Source organism: Phyllopteryx taeniolatus, chromosome 12 (assembly GCF_024500385.1).
Source record: "Phyllopteryx taeniolatus isolate TA_2022b chromosome 12, UOR_Ptae_1.2, whole genome shotgun sequence".
NCBI classification, from domain to species: domain Eukaryota; kingdom Metazoa; phylum Chordata; class Actinopteri; order Syngnathiformes; family Syngnathidae; genus Phyllopteryx; species Phyllopteryx taeniolatus.
The window spans coordinates 19942585-19959725 of NC_084513.1; the positions used below are offsets into that span (position 1 = coordinate 19942585).

At 41.6% G+C, this 17141-nt stretch overlaps 3 protein-coding genes across 3 annotated transcripts; 1 reads left to right on the forward strand and 2 right to left on the reverse strand.

Annotated features, from left to right (window-relative positions):
• Positions 1–76: 76 nt before the first annotated feature.
• Positions 77–2482, reverse strand: LOC133486905 (dynein regulatory complex subunit 2-like). The gene has a single exon (XM_061792735.1). It carries the CDS (start codon positions 2151–2153, stop codon positions 810–812), a length of 1344 nt encoding a protein of 447 aa, XP_061648719.1. The 5' UTR covers positions 2154–2482; the 3' UTR covers positions 77–809.
• Positions 2483–3211: 729 nt separating this feature from the next.
• On the forward strand, positions 3212–8888 carry si:ch73-390b10.2 (Golgi pH regulator). Its single transcript, XM_061792240.1, has 14 exons — positions 3212–3472; positions 3812–3871; positions 3980–4083; positions 4344–4450; positions 4533–4634; positions 4708–4828; positions 5734–5814; positions 5895–6004; positions 6091–6179; positions 6889–6981; positions 7060–7155; positions 8016–8105; positions 8252–8317; positions 8386–8888. Exons 1-14 carry the CDS (start codon positions 3431–3433, stop codon positions 8590–8592), a joined length of 1368 nt encoding a protein of 455 aa, XP_061648224.1. The 5' UTR covers positions 3212–3430; the 3' UTR covers positions 8593–8888.
• Positions 8889–9158: 270 nt separating this feature from the next.
• pdzk1 (PDZ domain containing 1) lies at positions 9159–16147 on the reverse strand. The gene is made up of 8 exons (XM_061792239.1): positions 15619–16147; positions 14603–14812; positions 14319–14532; positions 11488–11820; positions 11219–11415; positions 9975–10211; positions 9636–9908; positions 9159–9424 (listed from the first exon to the last, which is right to left on the reverse strand). The coding sequence occupies exons 2-8, from the start codon at positions 14807–14809 to the stop codon at positions 9371–9373; spliced, it is 1515 nt and encodes a 504-aa protein (XP_061648223.1). The 5' UTR covers positions 14810–14812; positions 15619–16147; the 3' UTR covers positions 9159–9370.
• Positions 16148–17141: the final 994 nt, after the last annotated feature.

Here is a 17141-nt window from a genome sequence, read left to right on the forward strand (position 1 = left end):
TACCGAATATCTACCATACATTGCAACATATATTGAAAGGTCCCATATTTTGGCTATTTACACCTCCATAAAGTGACTCTCTAACATGGACTTAGTATAAAAATGTCAATTTTATTTCAAAAAACCCTTTTGTTTTGTCTTAAGAGTGTCCTGAAAGGACCCTCTGACACAGAACTTCTGTTTGACCCAGTTTTGTATCGGTTTTGTCCATATTTGGCTAAAACCGCTCCCCTTTCATGATTGGTTGCCTCTGTGTAGAACACCCAATTGTGTGAGCACACGTGGACAGCACTGGCTCGGAGATCTGTGACGTAGATAAGCTTGAGAAATTCAAATGATCTTAATTCAGGCCTCTTGGCAGAAAAACGTCTGGAACTCAGGAATGCGTGGATGATTTTAATTCATATTTCACGTTTACTGAGGCACCATACAAATAATTTTACATCCCAAATACTAAAAAAATGTGTGAGTGGGGGGCGTTAACAAATGTTCAAACAGCTATTAAACTCTGTAGAGACTTGCATTATTCAAGCGAAGTAACGTTAAGTTACCATATGTTGCAACATCAATGTAACTAAAGACCTGATTTATTAAAACAGAAATGTGAGTTCGTTGCAAAATACAGTAAATGAAACTAAAGGCTTGGTTTAATAAAACAAAGTAATGACTATTGGCACACACTTGGCCGTCTGACATAGTCACTGTACTGATATCTGATTCAGGTGTATTGATATTGTATTGTGATGGAATATACAGTATAACAAATATTCTGTCCCACCCCTGGTTTGTTACACCCGTCATGTTCGTCTTCACTCATTGATGGAGAGTATTCTGATGGCTTGTACTCCCTCGATGACGCAGCGCACTTGCTTGATGGCGTCCTTCTCCATGACGGGGGCCATCTTGACCAGCAGGGGGTTGTAGGGTCCGTTGTGGGTGTCCGGGTTTAGGGTCTTGGCTTCGAGGCGTTGCCGCGTGAGCAGCTGCAGCTGTTGGTTCTCCCGCTGGAGGTTCTTGCTGCGGCGCTTCAGGTCGTCCTGGTGGAGCCGGGCGCCATTGTAGCGCTTCATCAGCTCGGGGAACTCGAACATGTGTGAAGGCGCCACCAGCCGCGTACTGAATTCTGCCGCCACTTCTTTGGCGGCCACCTGCTCCTCCTTCTGTTGAGCCTCTAAGTGGCGACACATCTCGGCCACCTTCAGGAGCCAGGCGCCCTTGGCGATGATCAACCGCAGGCTGTTGGCGGCGGCATTGCTGTGCACGCTCACCTCGTTGATCATCATCTGGACGGGAACGCGGTCGCGAGCCATCTGGCTGAGGAGCATGTGGATCTTGGCCTTGGCGTCGTTGCGGGCCGCCGTCAGCTTGGCCGTCATGGTGGAGTTGCTCTTCTCGGTGGCCTCCAGTCGGGACTGCACTTCGATGATGGTGTTGTAGAGCGCCACGCCCTTCTTGGACGTGGTCACCGAGACTTGTTTCTTGGCCTCCATGCGCTCCACGTTCTCCATCTCGTGGAGGTAGCGTTCCTCGGCCTTCTGGTTCTTGAGGACCTGCACGTTCTGGTCCAAGAAGCACTCCTCCACCTCGAAAGCTTTCCTCTTCTCGTACACCGAGTGGGCCTCCATGGGCTCGCTGTACAGCATGTGGATGGTCGCCAAGGCCTGCTGGTGGTGACGCTCCAGGTGGACCACGGTGTCCTCGAAACCCACGCGCGACTGCAGAAAGTAGGTGGCCATTCTTTCGCTCAGCAACTCCAGCCTGTGGCCCGAAGCGTCCTGACCCATGTCCCACTGCTGCTGCAGGAAGTTAAGCCGCTTCTCCTGCATGGCACGCAGGCGCTCGACGTGTTCGCGGTGCACGCGCCAGACCTGCGCCGAGAGACGTTCACCCTCCTGCACGCCACACGCGAACCTCTCCACGGCGCGGTTAAGGTCCTGGTCCCGTCGCTCGAACGTACGCCGGAGGGCCACTATGTCCTCCTTGAGCTGATCGCAGCGGTTGCCGCGCAGGCCGAGCCGATATGTGTCCTTCAGCTTCACAGCGTTCCCCGCTGTGTATGCATCCTCCTTCTTCAGCTTGTCCCTCAGGATTTGCGGGCGCAGGCTGGGGTCCTCCCCTGCGCCTTTGCCCTTCTTTCCCTTCTTTTTAGGCATCTTGTCGTTCTCACGTTATGCAACCATTTGAACCGGCAGTGAAAATGGGCCTGTCCAAAAGTCTGGATTTGCACTGAAAGTGGGAGCTGGAAAGATGACATCACTCACTGTCATTTAGTGTGATGCATTAAGGGAAGGTAGGTCTTTGTCCAGTGATGCGACACTATCATGATGATGTTATTCCCCTTTTTTCCTGCCTGGCACACTTCTTATCAGGAATTATACAGAAAAGGGGACAAAATTAGATTTTATCAAATAAATCAAGTGTTTACCTCCCACCCATCTGTCCACCTTCAATAGTGCTTGTCTTCATTAGGGTTCAGCTAGAGTCTGTCTTCACTGAATCTAAGAAACATTTTTTGAGAATGTGGGACGAAGCTGGACTCCCCTTAGAATGCCCCCGCAGGTGAGGGGAGAATATGCAAAGTCCACACAGCAAGGCCGAGACTGAGATTTGAACTCCGGACTACAGAACTGTGAAGCAGACAGGCTAACCATTTGCACACTGTGCTGATTTTGGCATACTTCTTTTAACAAATCTGAGAGAAAATGAAAAAAAAAAAAGTTCAGCAATCTCATCTGAAATATAAGAATGAATGAATCAAGCGTTGACGAGTAAAATCAAGTTTGCTACATAAATATTATTAAAGAGGTCATGTGATGTGTTAGGGGGCGCAGTGTCAGGGCTAATGGTTCTATTTTTATATGTAATGTTCCTTATTATTCTAGTTATAATCAAATCAAACACAATTTGATTAAAGCATTACTGCAAAATAAATGTCTAACGAGAGCTAATCGTCCTTCTGGTGTTTTAATGTACACGTTGACGAAGTACATAAACAGGGATTGTACCGCTCCAATATGGCTGCCCTACACACGCATGGAATACGTGTTTACAATGCAGGGCAATAAGATCGGATGTTATTTCAAAAGAACGAGCATACATTAATATGTTCAAAATACTAGCTGGTGTACATACCAATTACCAATATAAAAATATGAGAGAATACATTTTAAAATGTTTCGTCGTTACATCATAGATAAGCGACGGAAGTGCGCCGCGGAGCTGGCATGATGACGCAATATGTAGAGGACCCTTGTAACTTGACGCACTAAAGATAAGATGTCGTCCATTATGAGTAAAATAAATGTTTATCGTTCAAGGCCGGTCATTGATTTTTGTGTCAGCATGACCTAAAAAGCATCCCCTACTCTCCTTCTGATGTACATCCGATTATTTGGTGGATTGACGGCCGTTTAATAAAAGACGTAACGTCATGTCGTTTTTGGTGGATTCTGTCGTCATGTTCACCTCTCAGGTACAAATAGAATTTTATTTTGAGTTCCATTAGTTACAGCCTTAAATACTATTTTTTGTTCAATCTTTATGCGACTTGGTGTAACGGACTACATCACTCTGTCAAACAGCATTAGGAGTAAAAATTCAATCGAAATAAAATACGGAGTGCAGGTGCACGTTAAAGATGTCTATTTAATGTATTCTGCAATATTAAATCATAACGCAAGAACACATTTTCATTAAAAAAATTAGTTTACGTTTTAAATGTTAATAATAAAATGCATTTATCTTACTGTTTATTTGGATTTATTATAAAATTGTATTTTGTGTCTTTCCTACCGGTGCGAACAATACAAAGGTGCTGTTCTTTGGATTTGGCTGGCTATTCTTCATGCGACAGCTATTTAAAGACTATGAGGTATATATCTATATCTATATATATATATATAAAAAGTGTTACTTACAGTATGTACATAATCACTTTGTAATGTGTTAGTATTTGAAGTGTTTTTGCTTGCGTTGGCAGGTGCGGCAGTATGTGGTGCAGGTGGTCTTTTCTGTCACCTTCGCTTTTTCGTGTACTATGTTTGAGCTCATCATCTTTGAGATCCTGGGGGCCTTAAGTAGTAGGTAAGAACACTGTTTTTTTTCCTTTCTTTCTTTAAAATCCATTTATTTTCTGTAGGGCTGGTCCTCATTAGTATTGCGATTCACGGGGGTACACTGATTGCCGGCCAAGCGCAGGGCACATACTGTATAGACAAACAACCATTCATACTCACGTTTATACCTCTGCACAATCTTGAGTCTTTAATGATACTAACATGCATGTTTTTTTTTTTGTAATTTAAAGTGATACATTTAAAGTGATGTTGTCTCCGTCCCTCAAGTTCCAGATATTTCCACTGGAAGCTGAATCTGTACGTGATTCTGCTGGTCCTTATCTTTGTGGTGCCTTTCTACATCGGCTACTTTGTGGTTAGCAACATTCGCCTGTGTAAGTACACGCGCCGCAATGTTTTTTGTTTTTGATGTGGTGCACCCACTGTATACGACACAAAAGCCCGTTTGCTTTGCAGTGCACAGACAGAGGTTGCTGTTTGCCTGCATGGTGTGGTTTACCTTCATGTATTTCTTCTGGAAGTTGGGCGATCCGTTTCCCATCCTCAGTCCCAAACATGGTGAGTCAGCGTGCCATCACCCGACACTAACGCGCTGTACAATTATGTCATTGTGTTATTATGTGTTCTCTAGGCATTCTGTCCATTGAGCAGCTCATCAGTCGTGTTGGTGTGATAGGAGTCACTCTCATGGCTCTCTTGTCTGGCTTTGGTGCCGTCAACTGTCCCTACACGTACATGTCCTATTTCCTCAGGTCAAACAAACAAACTGTCAGTCACTCTGATTCCCTCGCTTTGGTCTGTTATTGTAATCGTTTCTGATATGTATTTTAACATTAGCTAATTAATTACAGACATACAGTTGTTTTTAATTATCATTGTTTTTAAATCATTAACATTACTTACTTAAATTTGTATTCCTATTTATTTTATCTTACAGATATGATGTACGACAGTTATTTTTGTTAATGATCATGTATTTCTGCTTTTAAATGATTGTATATTTGCTTTATTTTAAAGTGGTTGTTACAGGACTACAGTTATTATTTATTCATTGCTTATACATTTCGGATCATAACACATTTTCTCACGTGTTTGGGAGATTGTGTTAGGTTCCAATGAAACCAAGGCTGAACGTTTTGGCCATAAATCCAAAAGGAAAGTTACTGCTCATGTCCAAAAAAAGAACACCATACCTACAGTGAAGTACTGGTTCTGTCAGCATTATGCTTTGGGGCTGTTTTTCTTCAGCTGGAACTCAGGCTTTAGACAAAGTGGAAGGAATAATTATTTTTACAATTATTATTCATTATGAATAGTTTCAAATAGCAGTCAGTGTTAGCACAAAACCTTCAGGTTTCTGCTAGAAAGCAAAAATAAATAAAGAAATAAATGAGAGAAAGATTACTAAAACATGAAATTTATTCGGGGTTAATCAGAGGCACTTTAAAAGTGACTCTATACATAAGTTCGAATTTGAATGGTTAAAATTTTTGTCTTTTTTATTATTATTTTTGTCATTACTGCATTTTACTGTTATTAGTTACAGGGTTTGAGTAACTCTCTCCTTTTAAAGCATATTTATTTATTTTGTGTTTTTAATTAGTATTTAAAAAAACATTAATTTGACAGTTAATTAGTAATTTGCCACAATTTACAGAAACGTGACAGACAGTGACATTCTTGCTTTGGAGAGACGGCTGCTTCAAACAATGGACATGATTGTCAGCAAGAAAAAACGGTATGGCCCATGATAATTGTGTGTTTTGTGCGCTAAAATTTTGAAGAAATGCTTACGAAATGATTGAACTTGATGTGCAGCATCGCCATGACGCGGAGGCAGATGTACCAACGCGGAGAAGACCAGAACAAGCAGACGGGATTGTGGGGCATGATTAAGAGCGTCACATCGCCGCAAACGTGCAGCGAAAGTACCCTCCATTTTAAATGCGTTACAACAAAATGGCATCCGCTCAGTGTGCTCACATGACTTATGTGTTCTTATTCTTCCATGCAGATCTGTCTCTCATCCAGCAGGAGGTGGACGCTCTGGAGGAGCTCAGTCGACAGCTTTTTCTCGAGACTGTGGACCTGCAAGCCACCAAGGTAAGACACACGCACACGCACGGATTTATTATGATTAGTATATTCCATACACATGGAAAATCTGATGGATCAACTGGAATGGATTCCCATCTAGGGCTACAGCTAACACATCTTTTTAGAATCGATTATTCTAAAATTTATTTTGCATGATTAAACAACAAAATGTGCATGTGAGGCGCAGGTATTGTTGTTGCCCACATGGGGTCGCCATCATTACGTTTCACACCAATATTTGTGACTTAGTGTGTGTGGCTTTTAAAGGCGGGGCCTGGCCTGGTGAGTGACGTGAGAGTTAGTCAGCCAATGTGAGTGTAGAGTTGGCTGTTGTGAGCTCAGGTTAGCGCTGGCTGTTAACTGGCTAACCGTTAGCGCATCATTTGTGGCCGCAGCCGCTCGTGTATTAATATGTTTATTTTGTTACCGTTTGTTTAACAATGCGATCGAAAGTGCGCCGGTGGATGTGTCTGCCCTTGAACACTTCTGGGGGGCATTACACTACGCTCAAACTTGCGGTGGTATGCTATATTTAAATGAGCTAACCTAGCGTTGGCGATCGCAGACATGCTGTTGCACTCTTCCTTCCTGACTTGCTGACATTGCTACACGGATTGGTACACCAGTCCATAGTTAAAAAAAAAAAAAAATACAAATTTTGTTGTGTAATTGAATTATTCAAGTTATTGTTTCAGCCCTGTTTCCATCTTTACAGGAGCGCATTGAGTACTCCAAGACATTCCAGGGAAAATACTTCAACTTCCTTGGCTACTTCTTTTCCATCTATTGCGTCTGGAAAATCTTTATGGTGAGGAAATATGTGCGCAAACCACGCTCATAATAATATTTTGAATTGTGTAAGAACATGATTGTCTATCCACTGCAGGCCACCATCAACATTGTGTTTGATCGAGTGGGAAAGACGGATCCGGTGACTAGAGGCATTGAAATAACGGTCAACTACTTGGGCATCCAGTTTGATGTAAGACCTCAACTTTTACACGCGGGCATATGACCCACACAAAGGTACATGACTACCCCCATGTGGACAAAAGTATTGGTACACTTGGTTATTAAATTGAAGTCAAACGTGAGAAAACGTGAAGCTTCCGCTTGTTTAGGAAGATTTCATTCGTTTGAATTCATCCCCAAGTTTTTCCACTGCTTTGTGCGCTGGGAACAGAAAAGGGCCTTCCCGCTAACCTTGAAAGCACACAATTACAAATCCCAAAATTGCTTACCTCACTGAGATGAAGAAGACTGTAGTTTAACCCTTTATTGGTTCGTTAATTGATTACAACGATTAATTGGCGTGATGGGCTATTTCAAGTCATTTCTCATTTTTTTGATATTTTTTATGATATAGAATTATACACCACAGAGCTTTTGTGTGTAGAACACTTTATTTTGGAACATTCACGTCAACACGACATTTGCATGTTTAAGGCAAATTTAAGAGCCCTCATTCTCTAAATATGACCAACAGGAGTAATTCTTCTTATTTTTTTTCCATACACACTAAGTATGAAACATCTTTATAGTGACTGCAGACTCATTTCAAATTTTTTAAAAGGTTTTGCAAAGAACAAATATTGCTTCTCTGCATTTTTAAAGGATAGTTTCATTTTTAGCTATAATTTAAGCCATAATTTTGTAAAATATAATGAGACTTTTTAAGACGCTGCAGAAAACATGCATTTAGTGTGTTTCTAACAGTACCGTCTTGCCTACTAGGTAGAGCAACGACTCGTGTTTTCATGTACATGCCCATTGGACCGCGTGAGAAAATCCTGTCATCATTGCCGACAATGCATTCGAAATGTCGTTATGTTTCACTCTCAGGTGAAGTTTTGGTCCCAGCACATCTCCTTTATCTTGGTGGGCATCATCATCGTCACGTCCATACGAGGTTTACTCATCACACTCACAAAGGTACAAAGTCCACGAGGCGACACTTGTGAAGCAGCGCGCCGGAAAGCTACGGCCCGTGGGCTATATACGGCAGCCGTAAAATGACTATGGCCTACGGAGGACTTTGTAAAAACAAGTAAAATGGCCACTGTGTTTCTCCGTTGTAGTTCTTTTACGCTATATCAAGCAGCAAGTCTTCCAATGTCATCGTGCTGGTCCTGGCTCAGATCATGGTGAGTTTCTTCGTCTTGTCTTTTAAGAGAGCACAGCGGTGTGTAATGTGTATGCGTGTGCGTGTCAGGGCATGTACTTTGTGTCGTCGGTGCTGCTCATGCGTATGAGCATGCCGCTGGAGTACCGCTCCATCGTCACCGAGGTTCTGGGAGAGCTGCAGTTCAACTTTTACCACCGCTGGTTCGACGTCATCTTCCTGGTCAGCGCCCTGTCCAGCATCCTCTTCCTCTACCTGGCCCACAAGCAAGCGCCCGAGAAGCACATGACACTGTGACCCCCCCCCAAACCCACCAACATGTTCTTTTGTATCATTGCAATTGTTCCAACCACATGTTCCTGAATCAGGAATTTTAAAAGTGGACCCTTAAATACAAAGTGTGGAATAAAAGGTTTCTATTTGTTCTTTGCTAAATTGAATGTTTTTGTTTTGTTTTTGTGCTACTTTTTTTTAGTGTGAACACACTGGAGCTGCTTCTATCAATATCTCACTTCATGACTTTCTCTTACTTCACTCTGCAATTTCTAAAGTGTTCAATAAAAAGCAGCAGACTTGTGTGGTGGAGAAATGACTTTTTGATGTTTTCTCAGATTTTCAATATTGATAATTTTTTCCCTACACTGGAAATGCAGTATTTCACAGCTGAAAAAAGTCAGGCGACTGAACCACTGAATACACAGTCAGTGACTCTCTAAATAAAATGATGAAATGTGATATACTTTTAAATCGATTGAAAATAAAATGCAAAGTTTAAAATGGATTAAAATACAATTTATCGTATTATCATCATCATAGGACTGAAAATGAGCTTATTAAAAAAAAAAGAAACCCTTTTGAACTACTTACAAATTCAGAACAGTTTAATGTATATGTGATTACTGGAAGTACAATACAAGACTATCAAAAACAAATTGAAAGCTGAAGATGGTTAAATTTTACATGTAAACAGGTTAAATGTGTGATAAATTAATGTACCAGTGAGTTTTCTTTTTCTGGTTCTTTTGTCCATTGATGAGGATTGTTAGGAAAACATTTAACTTCATGTTGTTGCTTCTTAAAATCTGTCATCCATACTATTAGAAGATGAAGATGAAGACACAGATGAGGTCTGCAAGAAGAGAACCAATTAGGACCAATCAGTAACTTAAGTGAGTTCAGTGTGGTTGGTTGGAATCACCCACTTCGGTATTTCGATGCTGATTTGAATGTGCCGGCATGCTAATTTTGATTGAAAGGAATGATTGATAAGTGTCCTGTTACGTACCTTCATCTTCATGACGGTGCACATTTTTAAAATGGAATTCCAAAAATCTGCTTACCCTCTCTTTAGCCGGTGCAGTCTCCTGATCTTCGCTGTGGACTTGAGCTTGCGACGTCTCGCCGAGGAGCTGACGCGTGACAGCCGTTCCTCTGGCCTTGAGCTGCTCGTAGACGCTCTTGGCGGCCACCAGCATCTCCAGCCAGTTGCCCGTGCCGCGGATCATGTCCACCACCTCCTCGTGCGTGCACTGCTCCACATTCTTCCCGTTCACCTCCACCACGATGTCATCATCCTCCAGGCCGGCCATGTCGGCGGCACCGCCTTTCACCACCTGAGACGATCGTCCTCTGGTGATGTCATCCAAAATCCTTGTTCACTTTTCTTTTAATCGTCTTACCTCTTTAAGGCACTGTCCAAACACGCCCTGGATGCCGTTGAGATGAAAACCATATCCAGCAGCTGTCTTCTCCATCTTACACAACTTAGGTTTAAGCTCTATTCCTTCGTCGTCCTTCTTCTCCTGAGCAGTCGTAGCGGGTTTAAACAGGGTGGGGAAGGTGGTCGCCTCGGAGTAACTAGGCGGAGAAAGCGAGTCCTTCTTTTCCTCCCAGAAGAGCATAGGTGACGCTTTACCCTGTGGAGACGTATACATGAGATCAATGATATACGTATGCAAGACCAAGTATCTAAACTTCTGCCCTTACACAAACTAGAGTAGGACTCAGTAGAGCGCAAAACTCCACGAAGGCCCAAGTTGTACAACTTCATTGCTATCCGCCTCTGGCATATGTCTGAATTTTTATCAATAGTTTTGGTACATACAGTAGCTCAGCGATTGATACATTAAAAAGATCCATTCGTAAAACTCTGAAAGTAATAACAAAATTCCAAACCTAAAAAGTCCAAACAGGATTAACATTGATTCTGATTTTTCTAAACAAATACAAATATCACCTATACAATTAAAAAAAATATTCATAATTTTATTTTGTTTTGATAACAACAAATTTATGAATTAAACATAAGATACTTTAAAAAGATACTTTTCACATATGTATACATTAATCGATATTTAATTGACAATACAATTTTTAAATATTAATTTCATTTTGTTTAAATGACGAATTGCACTTCCATACTTAAAAAAACATTGTCTTTAAAAAAAACAAAAATGTATTATCATTATAAACCACATCGAAATAATAACAATGTTTTTGCATTTTTAAAATTCATTACTATAATTATAACAATAAACCAATTTTGAAGTACTCATAAAAAAAGTAAACCTACATGAAATTACTTATGCAAGAGTATTTTAAAAACCATTAAAGTTGACGTCTGTTTTAAATTTCCATAGATTTCTTAATTCCAAAAAGTAATAATTATATGTCATTAAAATGCATACACTCTTATACTGTATGTAAGTTTTCTTTTGTTACAGTCAATCCTTTATCCTATTTTGTCTCTCTGCTGATTGGCTTGGAGAAATCACACGGTTCTCTTCTGGTTTTAAAGTATCTTTCAACGATGTTTCTTGTCAAATAAAGACAGTAAGCAACATAACGTTTATAAAGGTTGATACAGTGAGATCTCATTAGCTTGTGCAGGTGTACCTAATACTGTGGCCCAGTGTGATCTCACCTGAGCATACATGAGGTCAGTGACCTTGTCCACCACGAGCAGGCAGCACTTGTTTCCACTCTGTCTGATGGCGTCCACCGCCTGCTCGTGAGTGCACGCGTCCACCTGCTGGCCGTCCACAGCCACCAGCCTGTCCATGTCCTTGAGGCCTCCTCTCTCCGCTGGACTGCCTCTGTCTATATCCCTGATCATGTGTCCTGCGCACACGGACAAGCTCCCGGTCAGCGCACACTCATCTCCATGGCGACGGGAGAAGATAATACACCTGCCTGTCATGTTGGCCTCCTCCTTGAGCAGGAAGCCATAGCCCCCGGGCGCTTTGCTCAAGTGGACGATGCGAGGTTCGCGAGGGAGGCACTTGGTCGTGGCGAAGCGAGCATCCACCTTCGCGTTCACGCTGCGGTAGTACCAGTCCGTCTCCTCGTCCACTAGCAGGAACATGAGGCTCCCGCCCGCCATATTGACCTTTTCCACCAGTTGTTCGTGCGTGTAACTCTCGATGTTCTCGCCGTTCACTTCCAGCAGGCGGTCGTTGGTGTTGACGCCAGCCCGGTCAGCCACGCCGCCCGGCACCAGCTCCGTCATGAACATACCCCGCTTGCCTGAAGATGATAGAACAGAGATGCAATCGCAGGCCTCAGAAATTGGGTGCACAACTTAAGTATATCATGAAATACAATTGTTGAATTCAGTCCAGACCTGAAAAAAAAAATGGAGGACCATATTTGTGTGTGCTTGTTTGCACGTTAGAAGACTATTTCCTGGTCCACAAATGATGATGTAAGACGATGGGAGCATTTACGTTCTGGGCTCCATCATTACTCAAATGGCAAATACAATGAATACAATGATTTGCAAATCATGTTCAACCTATATTTAATTGAATGCACTACACCAGAGGTGCTCAATGCGTTGAAGGTAGTATTGGTAGATCGCATGATATCGCGTGACATAGATAAAAAAAAAACAAAAAAAAAAAACATCAGCCTATCGTCCATCCCGTTGCATGATTAATATACATATATAATCGATGATATCTGAATTTTTCTGAAACTTAGGTCACACACACGCGCTAACAACGCTGCTAAAAGGTAAATGCAGATGCCCAAACCACAGCGCCAAGTGTGTCAAAACTAACAAGCTAGTCAGTGAGTTACCTCCAATTTTTATCTCTCCGTGTTTTCTCTTAAACTTAAGAAAGGGTATAAAAATGAGTGGTGGGGGGGCTGGACCAAGTAAGAAGACAAAAACTTTCATACGGAATGGGAGGAGGTGTATTTTTTCACGATGACATTTTCGAAGTGCGTATGCCTCATCTGCCAGTCTGCCGTCGCATTACCAAAGAACGGAAATGTGGAGCGGCATTTTAGGACTCTGCATGGAAAATACGACACTGACTACGCATCCCTGGCTGATGCATTTCAGTGCAAATCATCGGTGTGAACTCAGGTAATGACAAAAAAAATTACATTGTTAATGAAATCAAAGATCGCGGGAGGTTGGCTGCTTGAAAAGTAGATGTTGGGGCAAAAAGGTTTGGGCACCCCTGCACTACACAGACAAGATATTTTAATGTTCAAAGTAATAAACTTTATTGTTTTTAGCAAATAATCATTAACGTAGAATTTTATGGCTGCAACACGTTCCAAAAAAGCTGGGAGAGTGTCATGTTTACCACTGTGTTACATCACCTTTTCTTTTAACAACATTCAATAAACGTTTGGGAACTGAGGACACTAATTTCTGAAGCTTTGTAGGTGGAATTCTTTCCCATTTCTGCTTGACGTACAGCTTCAGCCGTTCAACAGTCCGGGGTCTCCGTTGTCGTATTTTACGCTTCATAATGCGCCACGCATTTTCCATGGGAGACAGGTCTGGACTGCAGGCAGGCCGGTCTAGTACCCGCACTCTTTTACTACGAAGCCACGCTGTTGTAACAGGTGCAGAATGTGGTTTGGCATTGTCTTGATGAAATAAGCAGGTGCGTCCATGTAAAAGACGTTGCTCGGATGGCAGCATATGTTTCTCCAAAACCTGTATGTCCCTTTCAGCATTAATGGTGCCTTCACAGATGTGTAAGGTTCCCATGCTGGCTTTTGAACTTTGCATCCATAATAGTCCGGATGGTTCTTTTCTTCTTTGGCCTGGAGGACAAAACAATTTGAAACGTGGACTCGTCAGACCACAGAACGCTTTTCCACTTTGCATCAGTCCATCTTAGATGAGCTCGGGTCCAGAGAGGCCAGCGGCGTTTCTGGGTGTTGTTGATAAATGGCTTTTGCTTTGGATAGTAGAGTTTCAAGTTGCACTTACAGATGCAGCGGCGCACTGTATTTACTGACATTGGTTTTCTGAACTGTTCCTGAGCCCATGTGGTGATATCCTTTACACATTGATGTCGGTTTTTGATAGTGCCGCCTGGTTTTTGGCCTTGCCGCTTACATGCAGTGATTTCTCCAGATTCTCTGAACCTTTTGATGATATTATGGACCGTAGATGATGAAATCCCTAAATTCCTTGCAATTGTACGTTGAGGAACATTGTGCTTAAACTGTTCGACTATTTTCTCACTCACTTGTTCACAAAGAGGCGAACCTCGCCCCATCTTTGCTTGTGAATGACCGAGCAATTTAGGGAAGCTCCTTTTATACCCAATCATGGCACCCACCTGTTCCCAATTAGCCTGTTCACCAATTCTAAGTAAATGATTATTTGCTAAAAACAAAAAAGTTCATCAGTTTGAACATTACATACCTTGTCTTTGTAGTGTATTCAATTAGATATAGGTTGAACATGATTTGCAAGTCATTGTATTCTGTTTTTATTTAGGTTTAACACAACGTCATTGGGCGTCATATTATTATTGGAAGCCACAGTAACATCATGCACAGTTTGAACATTAAAACTGCACCTAAATAAGGAACAAAGATATAATACTGATTGAATTCAAATGTATTAAACATAAAAACTAAATAAAGATTTTACCTAAAAAAAAATGCATAATTCCTCATTTGGGTTGGCGGTGAGCTGGAGCCTATCCCAGCTAATTTTGGGCAAGAGGCAGTAATGTAGTGGCTGATGAATTTTATGATGCTGTCACCTTTGACTGAGCGAAGAGAGAAGCCATAGTCGGAGCCAGATTTGACCAGGTAGCAGAGTCTTGGTTTTGGAGCCTGCTGGCCCACACCGTTGGCAGCTGGCGTGTGCTGAGGCTCACCCAGGTTGACCCCCTTTCTCTTGGCCAGCTTGTAGGAAGCTTCGTCCAGCGTGTGGAAGGTGACTGTGCCCCCGCTGCTTCTCACCAACTCCACCACCTGACCCGGTAGAGCAAAGGCATAATACACGAGTGGACAGGATTGTATAAGATACCGCAGGCTCACTCACCTCAGAGTGGGAAAGCCCATCGACAAATTTGCCATTGACTCGGAGGACACGGTCCCCGTCTTTCATGCTGGACAACTCGGCCGGACTGCCCATCTCCAGGCAGCGGATCACGTGACCCTCCTCACCGTGCTCCAACCTCAAGTAGAAGCCGAACGTCTGACCCGGCCTCTTGGTTAGAGAAATCACCTTTGGCTTGTACCCGGCCATGTCCTGTCACTCACATCGAATGACATCAAAGAAGGTTTAAATGTCTCATCGTAACATATTGTTTTAGAAGCAAAGTAAGCCCGAGGCTCAAGAAGTTTTACAATCTAAAAAGGTTCATCTACCGTACGAGCTTCACTGTGACAGTTAATGGTTAATCACTTTCCATGGTGATGACTCAGGTTGAAAAGTCAAGCTGCACTTTGAACTGCATTGCCAACATCATCCACCTTATTACTTATCAGATGTTATTATTATAGTCAAGGATGGTCATGCGTCCTGTCACGCAGTTGATGTGCACGTGACGACTGACGAATCGGCCAATGGTCAAGCTGGATCAGTAGTTCACAAAGAGTACATGGCAGAAAATGTCATTTTCAACTCTGAAATACCAGGAATATTAGTTTTATATAATATAATATATATATATATATATTACTTTTATATTATATATGTTGGAATGTAAAATATTGAAATAAAGTCTAACTGCATTTCCCCCTTGTTTTTCTTGAAATAATTTTCATCAAACACTAAATTAAAAAAGATGGATGAAAATCAAACTGAAAAGCTTGATTAAATGTTTTATATTTTTTTACATTCGAAATACAGTAAACAAAAATCACAAAATTTGTAAATACATGCTTTTTATTGAACAGCAACAATATGATAAGCAAGGGTAAAATATTTTCTCTTCACATTTTCATAAAAAAAAAAAAAAAAAGAAACAAATGATCAAAAACAAACTAAGGACGTACTGTAACTTGCAAGTCAGGCTTTTGTCATTAATCACAAGAGGTAAACAACTCACTCACCGATTCACGTCTTTGCTCAGTCGCCGTCCCAAACGCAAGAGCTCACCTGTCACCGAATCGGAGTTATTCGTCACAGCACGTTGCCTCCCCCTCCTCCTCCTCCTACACAGGAACATTTGATGGGCTGAAGGTGAACCTAAAGGTTGAGTTATTTAACAGTTTAAGGAAGTAGTGGCTCTACGGTCTTATGTCATTTGCTCTTGGAAAGAAGGCTGGAGCCATAAGGAGGCCGTCTGCGGTTTTACGACGCAGGGTGCAAAAAAAAGCAAACGTCAAGGTACAAGCATACATACAGTTCTCGTGGAAACACTTTTATCTTGTTATCCCTGGAAACGGTTCAAACAGTTACTTAGGAGTGCAATAACTTGCCCAATGGTATGTCATAGTGTACATTGAAGGTACCATTGTAGCTATGTCATAAAAAATACATTATTATAGGGATTGGCCTCATCCCAGCTGATTTTGGGCAAGAGGCAAGGTACACCATGGACCTGTTACAAGCCAATTGCAGGACATATATAGACAAACAACCATTAATACTCACAATCATGCATGTTCCACACAAGCACAGGGCAAACATGCAAACTCCACAAAGGCCTCTCAACTCTTGAGGTACAAATTTATCACTTTCAAGAATGAAAAAAAAAAAAAAAAATATATATATATATATATATATATATACTGACATAATTTCTCAAACCTTCAAATACCAGAAGAAAATAAACCTTATAACAGCAAACGTATTTATCCTACAGCTAAAGATTAATTATTGAATGGTTCAGCCGTCGCAGAGTGTTAAAGGATGTGCGTTAGTTAGTAAGATAAAAATGAGCTAATTTCTTTTTAAGATAAAGATAGGCGTTTAACTAAATTCCGTATCTAAATTATTATCTGATAAACTATGAAGATTATGTTGAAATTCTTTAGACAGCAAATGAGTTGGAACGAAAACAGCGGCGCTTCTAATGGTTGCAGCCAAGTTGCAGTGCATTCAATTTTACCTCAATTTTTTAAGACCTGATTCATCAGAAATGATTTTCACACAATAGAGTAACTCTAAATAATCAGTTAAGTGATTATAGTGCTTATCCCTAATACCGTAATTTCTCGTGTATAATGCGCACTCATGTATAATACGCACCCCCAAAGTTTACCTCAAAATTCTGGAAAACCCTTCTACCTATGTATAATGCATTTTTAGAATGCTTGATTTTGCTTCTACCCATATGATCAAAACATGAACTATTATCTGTATTTTGTTAGTTTTTTTTTCCAAATAATGATTCTGAAGTTCCATCCATCCATCCATTTTCTGAGGCGCTTCTCCTCACAAGGGTCGCAGGAGTGCTGGTGCCTATCCCAGCTATCAACGGGCAGGAGGCGGGGTACACCCTGAACTGGTTGCCAGCCAATTGCAGGGCACATATAAACAAACAACCATTTGCACTCACATTCACACCTACGGGCAATTTAGAGTCTTCAATTAACCTACCATGCATGTTTTTGGGATATGGGAGGAAACC

What these genes read in the sequence shown, in the direction of transcription:
- si:ch73-390b10.2 (XM_061792240.1), top strand. Translation starts at nt 3,431, where the DNA reads ATGTCGTTTTTGGTGGATTCTGTCGTCATGTTCACCTCTCAG. An exon ending in GCGTCTGGAAAATCTTTATG is followed by an intron (nt 6,982 to 7,059) that starts GTGAGGAAATAT and finishes TATCCACTGCAG; the next exon opens with GCCACCATCAACATTGTGTT. An exon ending in ACTTGGGCATCCAGTTTGAT is followed by an intron (nt 7,156 to 8,015) that starts GTAAGACCTCAA and finishes TTTCACTCTCAG; the next exon opens with GTGAAGTTTTGGTCCCAGCA.
- LOC133486905 (XM_061792735.1), bottom strand. Translation starts at nt 2,153, where the DNA reads ATGCCTAAAAAGAAGGGAAAGAAGGGCAAAGGCGCAGGGGAGGACCCC.
- pdzk1 (XM_061792239.1), bottom strand. Translation starts at nt 14,809, where the DNA reads ATGGCCGGGTACAAGCCAAAGGTGATTTCTCTAACCAAGAGGCCGGGT. An exon ending in ATGGGCTTTCCCACTCTGAG is followed by an intron (nt 14,533 to 14,602) that starts GTGAGTGAGCCT and finishes CTACCGGGTCAG; the next exon opens with GTGGTGGAGTTGGTGAGAAG. An exon ending in CTCTCTTCGCTCAGTCAAAG is followed by an intron (nt 11,821 to 14,318) that starts GTGACAGCATCA and finishes TATCATCTTCAG; the next exon opens with GCAAGCGGGGTATGTTCATG.